This window comes from Sceloporus undulatus, chromosome 2 (assembly GCF_019175285.1).
Source record: "Sceloporus undulatus isolate JIND9_A2432 ecotype Alabama chromosome 2, SceUnd_v1.1, whole genome shotgun sequence".
NCBI lineage: Eukaryota > Metazoa > Chordata > Lepidosauria > Squamata > Phrynosomatidae > Sceloporus > Sceloporus undulatus.
Window position 1 is genome coordinate 78,652,412 of NC_056523.1, and position 11,005 is coordinate 78,663,416.

The 11,005-nt window shown below is 42.0% G+C and overlaps 1 protein-coding gene across 1 annotated transcript in view; it reads left to right on the forward strand.

The window, feature by feature from the left end:
• The window catches only part of USP4 (ubiquitin specific peptidase 4), a 28,159-nt gene extending 18,328 nt beyond the window's left edge, over nt 1-9,831 (forward strand). The window contains exons 11-14 of the mRNA XM_042451314.1: nt 1,018-1,242; nt 2,756-2,839; nt 4,165-4,259; nt 9,704-9,831. Of these exons, the coding sequence (XP_042307248.1) occupies nt 1,018-1,242; nt 2,756-2,839; nt 4,165-4,259; nt 9,704-9,728 (429 nt within the window). The 3' untranslated portion in view covers nt 9,729-9,831. The remainder of the gene's footprint in view (nt 1-1,017; nt 1,243-2,755; nt 2,840-4,164; nt 4,260-9,703) is intronic.
• The last annotated feature ends 1,174 nt before the right edge of the window (nt 9,832-11,005 follow it).

Genomic DNA, 11,005 nt, shown 5'->3' on the forward strand with positions numbered 1-11,005 from the left:
TCTCTGAACTCTGGGTAGTTTGAGCTCTAGTCAGTACAATCAGATATGGTTCATAAATCACTGTTTATTTCTTCCTTAACAGTTTTAACTAGATAGTTGAGCTCTAGTCAGTACAATCAGATATGGTTCATAAATCACTGTTTATTTCTTCCTTAACAGTTTTCACTAGATAGTTTAAGTTATCTAGAATTCTTTGAGGCCAGATACAATAGGGAATTGGATTCGGTTTTAAAAGCAAGCCTGAGGGTTGTCATACCATGTGTGCTTGATGGTAAGCCATAGCTACATTTGAAAAGACAGACTTCTCTTTCTTTAATCTTCCCTAACCTGGTGTCAAAAATATCAGTAAAGGAATGAACATATGACATATGTCATCCAGATGGAGGAACCAGCCATAGTATGATAAAATAGAAGAAAATGAATAGAAACAGATTAAAAAGCAAACACAAGCCAGGTAAAGTATTTTTAAAAACCCCCACAGCTAAAACAAATGACAACATTCTTACAAGTCACCTTATGAACCAAAGTACTGTGTAAATAAAAATGTCCTTGCCTGTTGGTGGAAGATCATTAGAGAAGGGATCTGTCAAGCTTTCCTTAGTAAGACATTCCAGATCTTTGGAACAGTCCCTAGGAGAGGCCCTTTCTTAAAGTTCCCACCAAAGTGTTTTAAACATTGCCAGTAGAGTTTAGATTGTAAGCCTGAGGGCAGGGAACCATCTGACTAAAAAATTTATGTACAGCGCTGTGTAAATTTACAACGCTTTATAAATAAAGGTTAATAATAATAGAGTTTCAGAAGGTCTCGGAGCCCATCCAGGATTCCAGGGGATAAGGCAGTCTATCAGATAACTCTGTCCCAAACTCTGCAGAGCTTTGTTATTTCTGGCATTTACATTAGTTTCTCTCATACTATGTCCTTCCCAGTCTTCAAAGGATTTTGTCTTTTAGTTTCTTCAGCTATGGAAAAGTTATGCAAGTGGAATTGATTGTGAGCAACCTGTTGTACTTTTATAGGTGGTGGCAAAAGAAGCCTGGGAGAATCATCGATTACGAAATGATTCCATCATTGTAGACATTTTTCATGGTCTCTTCAAATCTACATTAGTCTGTCCCAAATGCTCTAAAATTTCAGTGACTTTTGACCCCTTTTGCTACTTAACCCTTCCATTGCCCATGAAGAAAGATCGAACGATGGAGGTGTTCTTGGTTTTTGCAGATCCACAACGCAAACCCTGTCAAGTAAGTAGAGATTTGTGTTAGGATTTGCCAGAAACATAATCTACTCTGCAGGCAGTGTTGTCACTAGGATTGGTGTCATTTGTTATGATAACTCATGGTTTCATCCCCCACAGACCTCCCATATCCAGCCTATACGTACCAAGAATCCTTAGTACTATTTTTGTACTAATGGGCAGATGGGGATGAGCTCTGGGCTTCCTTCGTGCTCCACGCAAATGATATAATATCAGTTCTAAAAGATCTTCATGGTCTGTTCATTTTGATCTGAGGTCAAGGTGCTAATGATGGCTTTAAAAGCCCTAAAATGACATAGGACCTGTATACTTGAAAGAGTCCCTCTCTGTAGGTGCCCCTGCCAGAGGACTGAGGTCTTCCATAGGGGTTTCCTCTGTGTCTCACAAGTGGAGCCAGTACACTCCATGGGTCTTTTTTTGCACAGTTCTAAAGTCATTGAATGATGTTGCCCCCACTGTATAAAAGATGTGAATGGAAACCTCATGTCCTCAATTTTTTTCTGAATTTCTTTCTCCCTTACTACATCTTAATTTACTTGTTACCTTTTAGCAAATGTTGTTGTTACCTCTAAATATGGACATCCTAAGTAACTAATCTCAGACCCCTACCCATCCACAGTTCATTCTGTCTATGACTGCTGTGAATCACAGTCATTCGTTTTTAGCCCAACATGATTCAAAGTGTTCTACTCCTTTTTTCAAAGCTGGTTTTTAACCCCACTTGTATCTCTCTGAAGCAAGATCAGAGAAAGCTGGAATGGCCAGGGTGTGTAGGCTTTGAGGTATGATTTGAATATAACACCCATCATCCTTGACCACTGCCTCTACTGGCTAGTGCTAATGGGTATTGCAGTCCTACCATTTACTCATACTGTCTTTCAAAGAACAGCAAGGTGTCCCCTTTAGTGAAGCTACAAAACAGGTACAGGAGTTCTGGCTGGAGCTCATAGTGTTGTGGGGGCAGGCTAGCCCAATTCCCCCAGCAAGCCTTTCTTCACAGTGAACTTTCTAAACCCCTGGGCCCCTTGTGAGGTATGTGACCCTCAGCAAAACGTACACCAAATAACACAGAATGAGGTGTAGTGGAAGCTTTTGCCTCTCAGGGAGTTCAAGGCTTCTCTGGAGGTAAACTGAGGCAGAAAATCCTCAGAAATTGTCCCCTAAGCTCCCCTTTAGATTTGAGACCAGGTGTGCAGGGAAAGACCCATGGGCCAGTCCCTTTTTTTTTTTTTTTTTTTTTTTTTGAGGGCAGGGAAGAGGCCCTCAAATTTATTTTAAATGTCAAAGAGAAGCCTCCTCTCCTGCTCCCTTCCACTCACAGCAGTTTCCTCGATATCCCCCACATTGCAGGGGAAAAGTTCCAGTTCTCAAGGTTGAGTCTTAACAAGATCTTAACAGTAGCAGAACTGGTTATTGGTGTAAAAAAATTGTCTAGAATTTCTATTTTTTGTAAGGTCTTATTTGGCCAATTCTAAGTTTTATGCTCTGTTCATTTCCAGTACCGAGTCGTGGTGCCAATGATGGGGGGTGTATCTGACCTATGTGATGCACTCTCACAACTCTCTGGGATCCCTGCAGAAAATGTAAGGATAACTATGATGACTGACAAAATTTTGTGCAAAAATATTGTTTGGTAGGATGATTCTAGATGTATGTAAATGACTTTTATAAAGAAAGTGACTCTCCATAGAATTTTTAAAATCCTGTTCTTATTTACAAGGCTATTATTTCTGAGTATAATTTTAAAGGGCTTTGTAAACTTTTGTTAGGTCAAAAAGTGAACAATCAGACTCTACTTACTGTATGTTAACTTGTTTGCAATACTAAATGAAAAAGTTACATCTCAGATGAACTTTCCAATAAGAACATGTGGTGAGCATGACTTGCCTTCTCTATGTCTTTTTTCCTGTTTGCTTTTAAAAAAAGATGTATAGCACTACTTTTGAAATGTGCCTCCTGTTTGTTGATGGAGGCCCGAAAGTCACAGGGAGAAGAGAGCAGCTTCTGGCCAGTTCGGGGGTATGGCATGCAGACAACGCATTCCCCTCAGGCTGCCAGGGAAAGGAGCGTGGAAAAAGCACTCATTGATGCCGGCCCATTCAGGACTATTGTGGCCTATTCAGAACCTTTAAAAGTGGCCATGTAGTTGCTGTGGTCTCCAGGCGATTGCAGGAGGAGCAGCCTCTGGCCGCAATATTATGAATGTCTTCTTGACCCTTGAGTCCTAGGATTTTTACGATAAAATCTGGAGGGGTGCGAAGTTGAATATAGCAGTGGACGAATGAAATCCTGTTTTTGTTCTTGTTCCAGTCTGCTTTCTGCTGCTTCTAATAGCCCAACATAATCTCAATTTAAACTCTGTATATCAAGCTACACCCAATAATGATGGACAAGCTTAGTTGGGAAATTGAGTTGGATGAGAACCAAGGGATTAAGGAAGTAAAAGAGACAGGCAGGATCCAGCAGGAAGTAGTGTCCTTCAGAGAATCTTATTCTGACTTTTTAGCTACTCTGATGGTAATTAAAAGGCAAACATTGGGTGGAAATACTTACTAGACATATGGATTTGGACATCTGTTTTTTGTGTATTTGTGCCCCTCAAAAGTCTTAAAGGAACCTGTTGCTGAACAAGTTCTTAAAGCACTACAACTCATCTTTTTTCATTTTTGGGATTTATTCTTACATACTGCCTAAATACCCTAAAGGCTTCAGATCATGGAACTTAATCAGGATCAGCCCTGGTTACTGCTTGGATGGGAGACCACTAATAAATACCAGGTGCTGTAGGCTATATTTCAGAGAAAGGAAAGGGCAAAATGACAGAGAGAGTTTACTAGATTATTCTGTTGTTCATATTTGATTATCATTATTCCATTCTCACTTCAGTCTCAAATATTTGCTATTTCAGATGGTGGTGACAGATGTTTATAATCACAGATTTCACAAAATTTTCCAAATGGATGAAGGCTTGAGCCATATTATGCCAAAGGACAACATCTTTGTGTGAGTTCCAGCTTTCTGGAAAGAACAGTTAAAAGGGAGTTAAATGGGCTATATTATCTTTGGTTTTTTACACTCATAAAATAAGATACTGTTCCCCAAACTTCTAATGATCTAGATTCTGGTATTTTTTACACTGTGATATATTCTGACCTGGATAATATATGGCCTGCACCACTTGCTAAGTAACTTATTTGGGAGGCCTTCACCCTTTTGGGAATACAAGTAGATTCTAGTAAACATTAAAATGATGCCGTATGGAATGCTAAATCTGCGTACTGAGACATAGGGTCTGAACAGACCAGCTGTAAAACCTGGCTTTCGGGCATCTTAGGGGTGTGGTGTTTCCACACTGCATGCCCCGAAGCCATCTGGAAGCCTCCCAGCCGTTCAGACAGGGGTAGCTTCAAGACACTCCGGGGGGGTATGGCGTTTTAACACTGCAAGCACGCACACCCCGGACCGGCTTGAAGCCACCCTGGGGTTGCAGTGCGGCTGCCTAAGGCGGCCTTTTACCAACCCAAATAGAAGCGGATCTTTTCCATTCCTATTTGGGTCAGCTCCAGGGCAGATTGGGGCCACAGTGTGTGGTTGCCATGGCACTGGGGCGAGCGGTGTCAGAGCGGCCCCAATGCACCATTTTGGGGCTGCCTGTTTCACCCTCTACTGATTTGCAAACTGGCAGTTGAAAAATGTATGAGAAGGTTAAATTATTGATCACATTGGGCTGTTAAACATGAAGTTCTTGAACAGTTAGATCTTGGAAGACTAGCTCTGTGCTCATTTTCCTGTTTCTCGCAATATCCAATATCTCTGTAAGTAATAATTGTAGAAACTGTCAATATGCATAATCCTATAAAGTGATTATGCTAACACCAAAGAAGCATTACAGTGGACCCTTGTTATATGCTGGGGTTTGGTTCCAAGATCCCCTGTGGATAACAAAATCCGTGGATGCTCAAGTCCCATTAAATGTAATGACATAGCAAAATGATGTCCCTTATAAAAAATGGAAAATCAAGGTTTGATATTTGAAATTTATACTTTTTTGAACATTTTCAAACTGTGGATGCTTGAATCTGTGTATAAAAAATCCATGTATAAGAAGGGCCAACTGTACTTTGTACTTTTCTTCTGGGAATCTGTGTTGAACACATTTTAGTGTGAAGGGCTAGGTCAGTTTTGATCAAGTTTAATTCAGCATTTTTTATTAGAGATTTAAGGAAAAGGCATCTAAGGCATGTTACAGACCGCCTGTTTGGGGCGCACCTGTAACCGGCCCTTTCCCTGCGGATCAGGGCCTCAGCTGCCACAACGGTAGCCTCTGAGGCCCCAATCGGCCGCTTTCAAGGCTGTGGGGAAGTGGCAAAAGGCCGCTTTCCCGTGGCCTGGAAAGGGGTGTCCTTGGGGCTTCAAGCCCTAAGGACACCCGGCGACAGCAGAGAGGAGGAGAAAGGAGCTGCTTGGCCCCTTTCTGCTTTGCGTCGCTGGCGCAGCCATGTAAAGGCTGCGCCCACTGACGCAAAGGTGGAAGGAGCTCCGAAACGGAGCTCCTTCCAGGGCCGTGGAAAGGGCTCCCCAGGCACCCTCGCACGGCCCCACTACATCACTTCCGCGCTGCCCCGTTTGGAGGTGGTGAGATTGTGACGTAGCCATGGTGGCCCCCATGTGGAACGGGCGCCACCATTTTGTACACGCTCTGCGTGTGCTAGGGTTAGGGGTGTGTGGAAGCAACACCACTTCCTAACCCTAGCACACTCTCGCGCAACCCTAGCACGCGTGGAGCACGTACTTTGTGCACGTTTGTAACGTGCCTAAGAGAGTAAGCATTATTCAGCTGTTTGACAGTGTGGTTATTTGGAAAGTACTATTTTTAAGCAGGGTTTAGATATCTTAAGAGGTCTTTTTTAACTCTTAACTATAGCCAAAAATTAATTCATAAGAGTGTAATAAAATGTGTGAGAGACCAGCTGCTCAAAACAAATGCAGAACTTTTCAATGTAAACATGACTTTGAGAGCGAAGAACTAATAGTTGATTTTGTATCCAGTGTCAACAGAAGTAATGCATTGTCACTTCTACTGTAATTGTCCATTGTGGCAAAACCTTGCTCTAGTCTAGAGAGTTTCCATTAAACTGTAGGAGTACTAAAATTAGTGATATGAACTTAGAGGAAAAACTTGTTCAATAGGGGGCTATGCAGACTAGCCCTTTTACAGCCAAATTGGAGCGGCAGCAACTGTATGCTGCGGCCCCAATCTTGCCTTTGCAGGGCTCAAAAAGGAGCCACAGAAAGCGGCTTCTTTTTGCGCCTTGCAAAGGGTGCAATAGCCACAGTGCCATGGCTTTACAGCACTTCTTCGGCACTGTGTTATGCAGACAGAACCCCAGAGAAGAACAGTGACTCTTCGCACCGTGTGGTGCGGTTCGCAGTGTCCCACATTGAGGGCGCAGCCTTTCCCACCAGTGTGCACAGCCCCTAACTTTCCAATAACAGTACCAGATTATTATAAATGTATCTTCATATACTTGATCTTTGTTTTTAGAAGTTCCTTACATCTGTACAGAATCCAGCATCACCACCATCCCAAACACTCATTGAGGAGGCCTTTATTAGGCCAGCCAGAAGGCTGCTGAAAATAAATAAATAAAAACCAAAAATGCTAGCCTTTGAAGCTCACAGGCTTCCTCATTAGGTGACAGTGATGTAGAATTCATGCAAGAACATTGTTGTAGTCACAAGCCTGCATGTTGTTTGTTTCAGTGTTACAGAGAGCATGTGAGACAGACAAAAAAGTTAGATCCTGCCTTCCCAACCAAGAAAGAGAAGTTAAAAAGTAACAGAAGGCCATAAAATTTCAATTCTCCATTGCTCCTATAAAGTCTCTTCCTTTGACATTAGGTCTGTCCCTGCCTGTTTATATGCAAAACCCCCTGTTTTGGCAGAGTCCAACAATCTTTTCAGGAGGATTCCATATTGTCATGTCTGGAAACGTATTTAGTTTGTGTGACAGACAGTTTGTGTGATAGGCAAGTGTACCAATGAAGCCATCTGAGATTACTTTACTTTGTTCTTGAGAATCAAATCCCTCTATGTGTGTGATGCAGCAACCAAAAAAGCCAATGCAGTGTTATGCTGCATCAACAGGAGCATAGTGTCCAGATCAAGAGAAGAAGTAGTATCATGCTATGCTGCTTTGGCCAGATCTTGCTTGAAATACTATGTTTACTTCTCAGTACCACAGTTCAAGTAAGATATTGACAAGGTGGAACATGGCCAGAGAAGTGCAACCAAGATGATCAAAGATCTTGAGAGTAATAATAATAATAATAATAATAATAATAATAATAATACTGTGAGATGCATGAGAGAGATGAGTATGGGTTTCACCAACCAGCCAGTAATTGTACTGAGGAAGAGGAGGAGGCTGGAAGCGTTCATTTTTGTTTTCAACAGTTAGTTAGTTTGTCTGAACCAGGGCAGATGGTGATTGGTGTTAATTGATGGCTTAGGAAACCAAACAACCCCAGAGCTGTTTTTGTGGCTGCCAGGAGTCAAAGCCTTCCTCATCCCACAAAAATGGGGGTTGGCCCCAAAATGTCCCAGGGCATCCTCTGGGGCTCTGGGTGGCATTTTTCTATTCCCCGGGTCATCTTAGGGCCACAAGTGGCCTTTTTAAAAATAGGAAATTACCCAGGTCGCTTCAAAATCTGGCAACAATTAAAGGGTGTTTGAGTAAGTTTGGGATTTTTTTAATGACTTTTTTTAATGGGGGAGATTGAAGTGGTGAGGACGAGGCCCTCCAAGGTCTTCTAAAGGCTTAAGGAAGCCCCCTAGTATCCAATAATTGCCTACTCAGTCATAAAGCATGGATAACATTACCCTAGATTTTGTTTTGGACATAAATGTTTGTGGTTAGTTGAAAATTGAATTGAAATTTTACGTGTTACTTTTCACTGCCATGCTGTAAGTGGAGAAGGAAAAGTGAGGGTTAAACTACAAGAGTGGAAGGTGCACATACATCCAATAAGACACAAATCAGCTTTCTTAGTGATGGTTGGGTTGATGTCTCAGTTGAACCTAGATCTACAGTCGCAACAGTTTTCAGGTGATATACAGAAGAAATCAGTTATGTTTCTCCCCACCAAACCCTCTTCAACATATATATTTATTTCAAAGTGCAAGATGGCAGAGCTAATTGCCTCAGTGAGTTAAAATATAAGATCTATGCTGGATCAAACCAAAGCTTACTTAGTTAAACATTCTGTTTCCATATTTGTCTAGTCAGATGACTCTAGGAAGGCAGCCTGCAAGAAATTACAATTGGTCCGATCAATTTGTGTTTGCCAGCAACTAGTGTTTACAGATATGCTATACTATGCTGGAAGTATGCCAGTTTGACATATAGATTTGGTAGATATTGATGACCTGTCTTTTCATGAATTTGTTTAATTTCCCTTTAAAATTAAGTTGGCAGCCATTGCTGCAAGCTGTCATAATGATTTCCACAGATTAACTGTGTACTGTGTGAGGAGGTACTTCCTTTTATCTGTTCTGAATCTCTCTCCATTCATTTTTATAAACTGAGCTGCAGTGTGTGTGTGTGTGTGTGTGTGTGTGTGTGTGTGTGTGTGTATCTCAATCATTTGTTTCCAAGTTGGAGTGACAGATTTACCTGAGAGGAAATCAGAAATGAAAGGGATTTGTGGAATACTATCCCATGGTAGCTCATTCAAATAGTGTATGAGTTCATTATCTATTAAAATATACATAGCTTTTTATTTTTCTGCTGGCATGGGCTTCAGGATGTGTGTTGTTTAGATTGGAGGAATGACACCTAATGAAATTCCCTCTCTTCCAGTGACTCTACTGTGTTTAAAATCAGATCAACCTCCTTTTAAAGAGGAAGGGGGAAATTTGGAGAGCCAGAATTTCATCTCTTTGGGGCTGTAGTTTCTTTTATTTGTTTTGTTCTTTTTGTTTTTTCCCCTTTTGGAGTGTGATGTTTTGTTAATACTTTGTTACAAATTGTGGAAATAATTTTTCCTGGTGTTGTGCAGCTGTTGGAAACAAATAAAATCAGCAATATTATTTTCCCTGTTGAATTCATCTCTAGATTAGTTAGGTGCCTTAGTCTATTTACTAGATGCTTGGTTAATGTGAAACTGGCAGATGCATTCGGGCACTTCTTGAATGCAAGGAGAATTTGCACTGTGACCTCAGATGATTGCAAGAACATAGTTATGGTGGTGCTGTTTAAATCCAGCAGTTCTAAAGAAAAATACATCACCTGCTGAAAATTCAATGGACAGATTTTAATAAAGGTGATCTGCAAACCAATCTGACAAAACTACATCAACATGGGTTGCTTGTGCTGAATTCCCCCCATCTAAACTAAAAGGGACTTTCAGCACACAGCCCAGACACTCACTATCTTTTCCCCTTAGGTCCCATGATGTCCAGCCCCGCTAGGCTTCTGCTCCGCTGTAAAGCCCCAGCATGTAACATGATGGTGATGTCACATCACCCAGGATCCTGCTGGAGCATGGAGCCAGCCTACAAGGGGTCAGGTAAGTTTTTCTATCAAATTTCATTGCACCAATATGCAATGGTTTATTTCCTTTTCTCTCCCTCTATCCCTGCTCTTGGGACATGGGGCCAGTGAGGTTAATATGTTAATACTGGCATATTATCTTTGCTTGCCTGTCTTCTCTTAGCCTGGGTAATGTAGGCAATTGGCATATATATTTAAAATTGATGAAATTTTGCCAAAATGGTTTGCAGATCACTTTTAACTTAGAGAAATGTGTGAAATGATAGCACTGAATAACATGTATTCTCATGTCACTCAATAGATGCAGGGTTTTTTTTTTACCTTGCGCTATCTCTTATCCAGTATTGTTTGAAACTGGTATAGGATTGAATAGTTGTGAGAGCTTTGAGCCTACTGCTGTTTGTTACATAGTTGATTATGTCATGAGAGAAGTACAGCTGTTCATGAGAGTAGAATATGGCCCTATACAGACAGGCCAAAATAAAACTGCTTTGGGTCACTTTGGAGGTATGCTATGTTGCCTTGGTCCATAAAAACATCCTCTCCTTAACCAGGATCCCAGTCCGGAAAACGGATCACATCGAGTGTATTTACCTGTCCCTGAAGGCCAGAGACAGTCTGGGGATTCTGTTAGTCTACCGGCCACCCCGTGCACTAACAGATTCCCTGGCCGAGCTGACACAGCTGGTCTCGGAACTGGTGTTGGAGTCCCCGAGGCTTCTTGTCCTGGGGGACCTCAACATCCCTTTCGGGGCCAGCGATGTTCCAACAGGAGCAGCTCGGGAGTTCATGACTACCATGACAGCCATGGGCCTGTCTCAATTAGTCTCAGGGCCAACGCATTGCGCTGGTAATACTCTTGATGTGGTCTTTAGTTCGGACATGGAGGCTCCGTGGGTTGAGATCTCTCAAATCTCTCCCTTGTCATGGACGGACCATTTCCTGGTTGAGGCTCGAATCAAGGCTTCTACCTTAAGCCCCCCCGGGGGTGGCGGACCTATTAGGATGGTCCACCCTCGAAGGCTGATGGAACCCAAAAGGTTCCAAGAAGCCCTAGAGAGGTATACGACTGGTACTGACGGCGATTCTGTTGATGCCCTGACTGACATCTGGGATACTAATCTCTCCAGGGCTATATACAGTATCGCTCCCAAGTGTCCTTTCCGGCCTGCTTCCAATAAACAACCCTGGTATA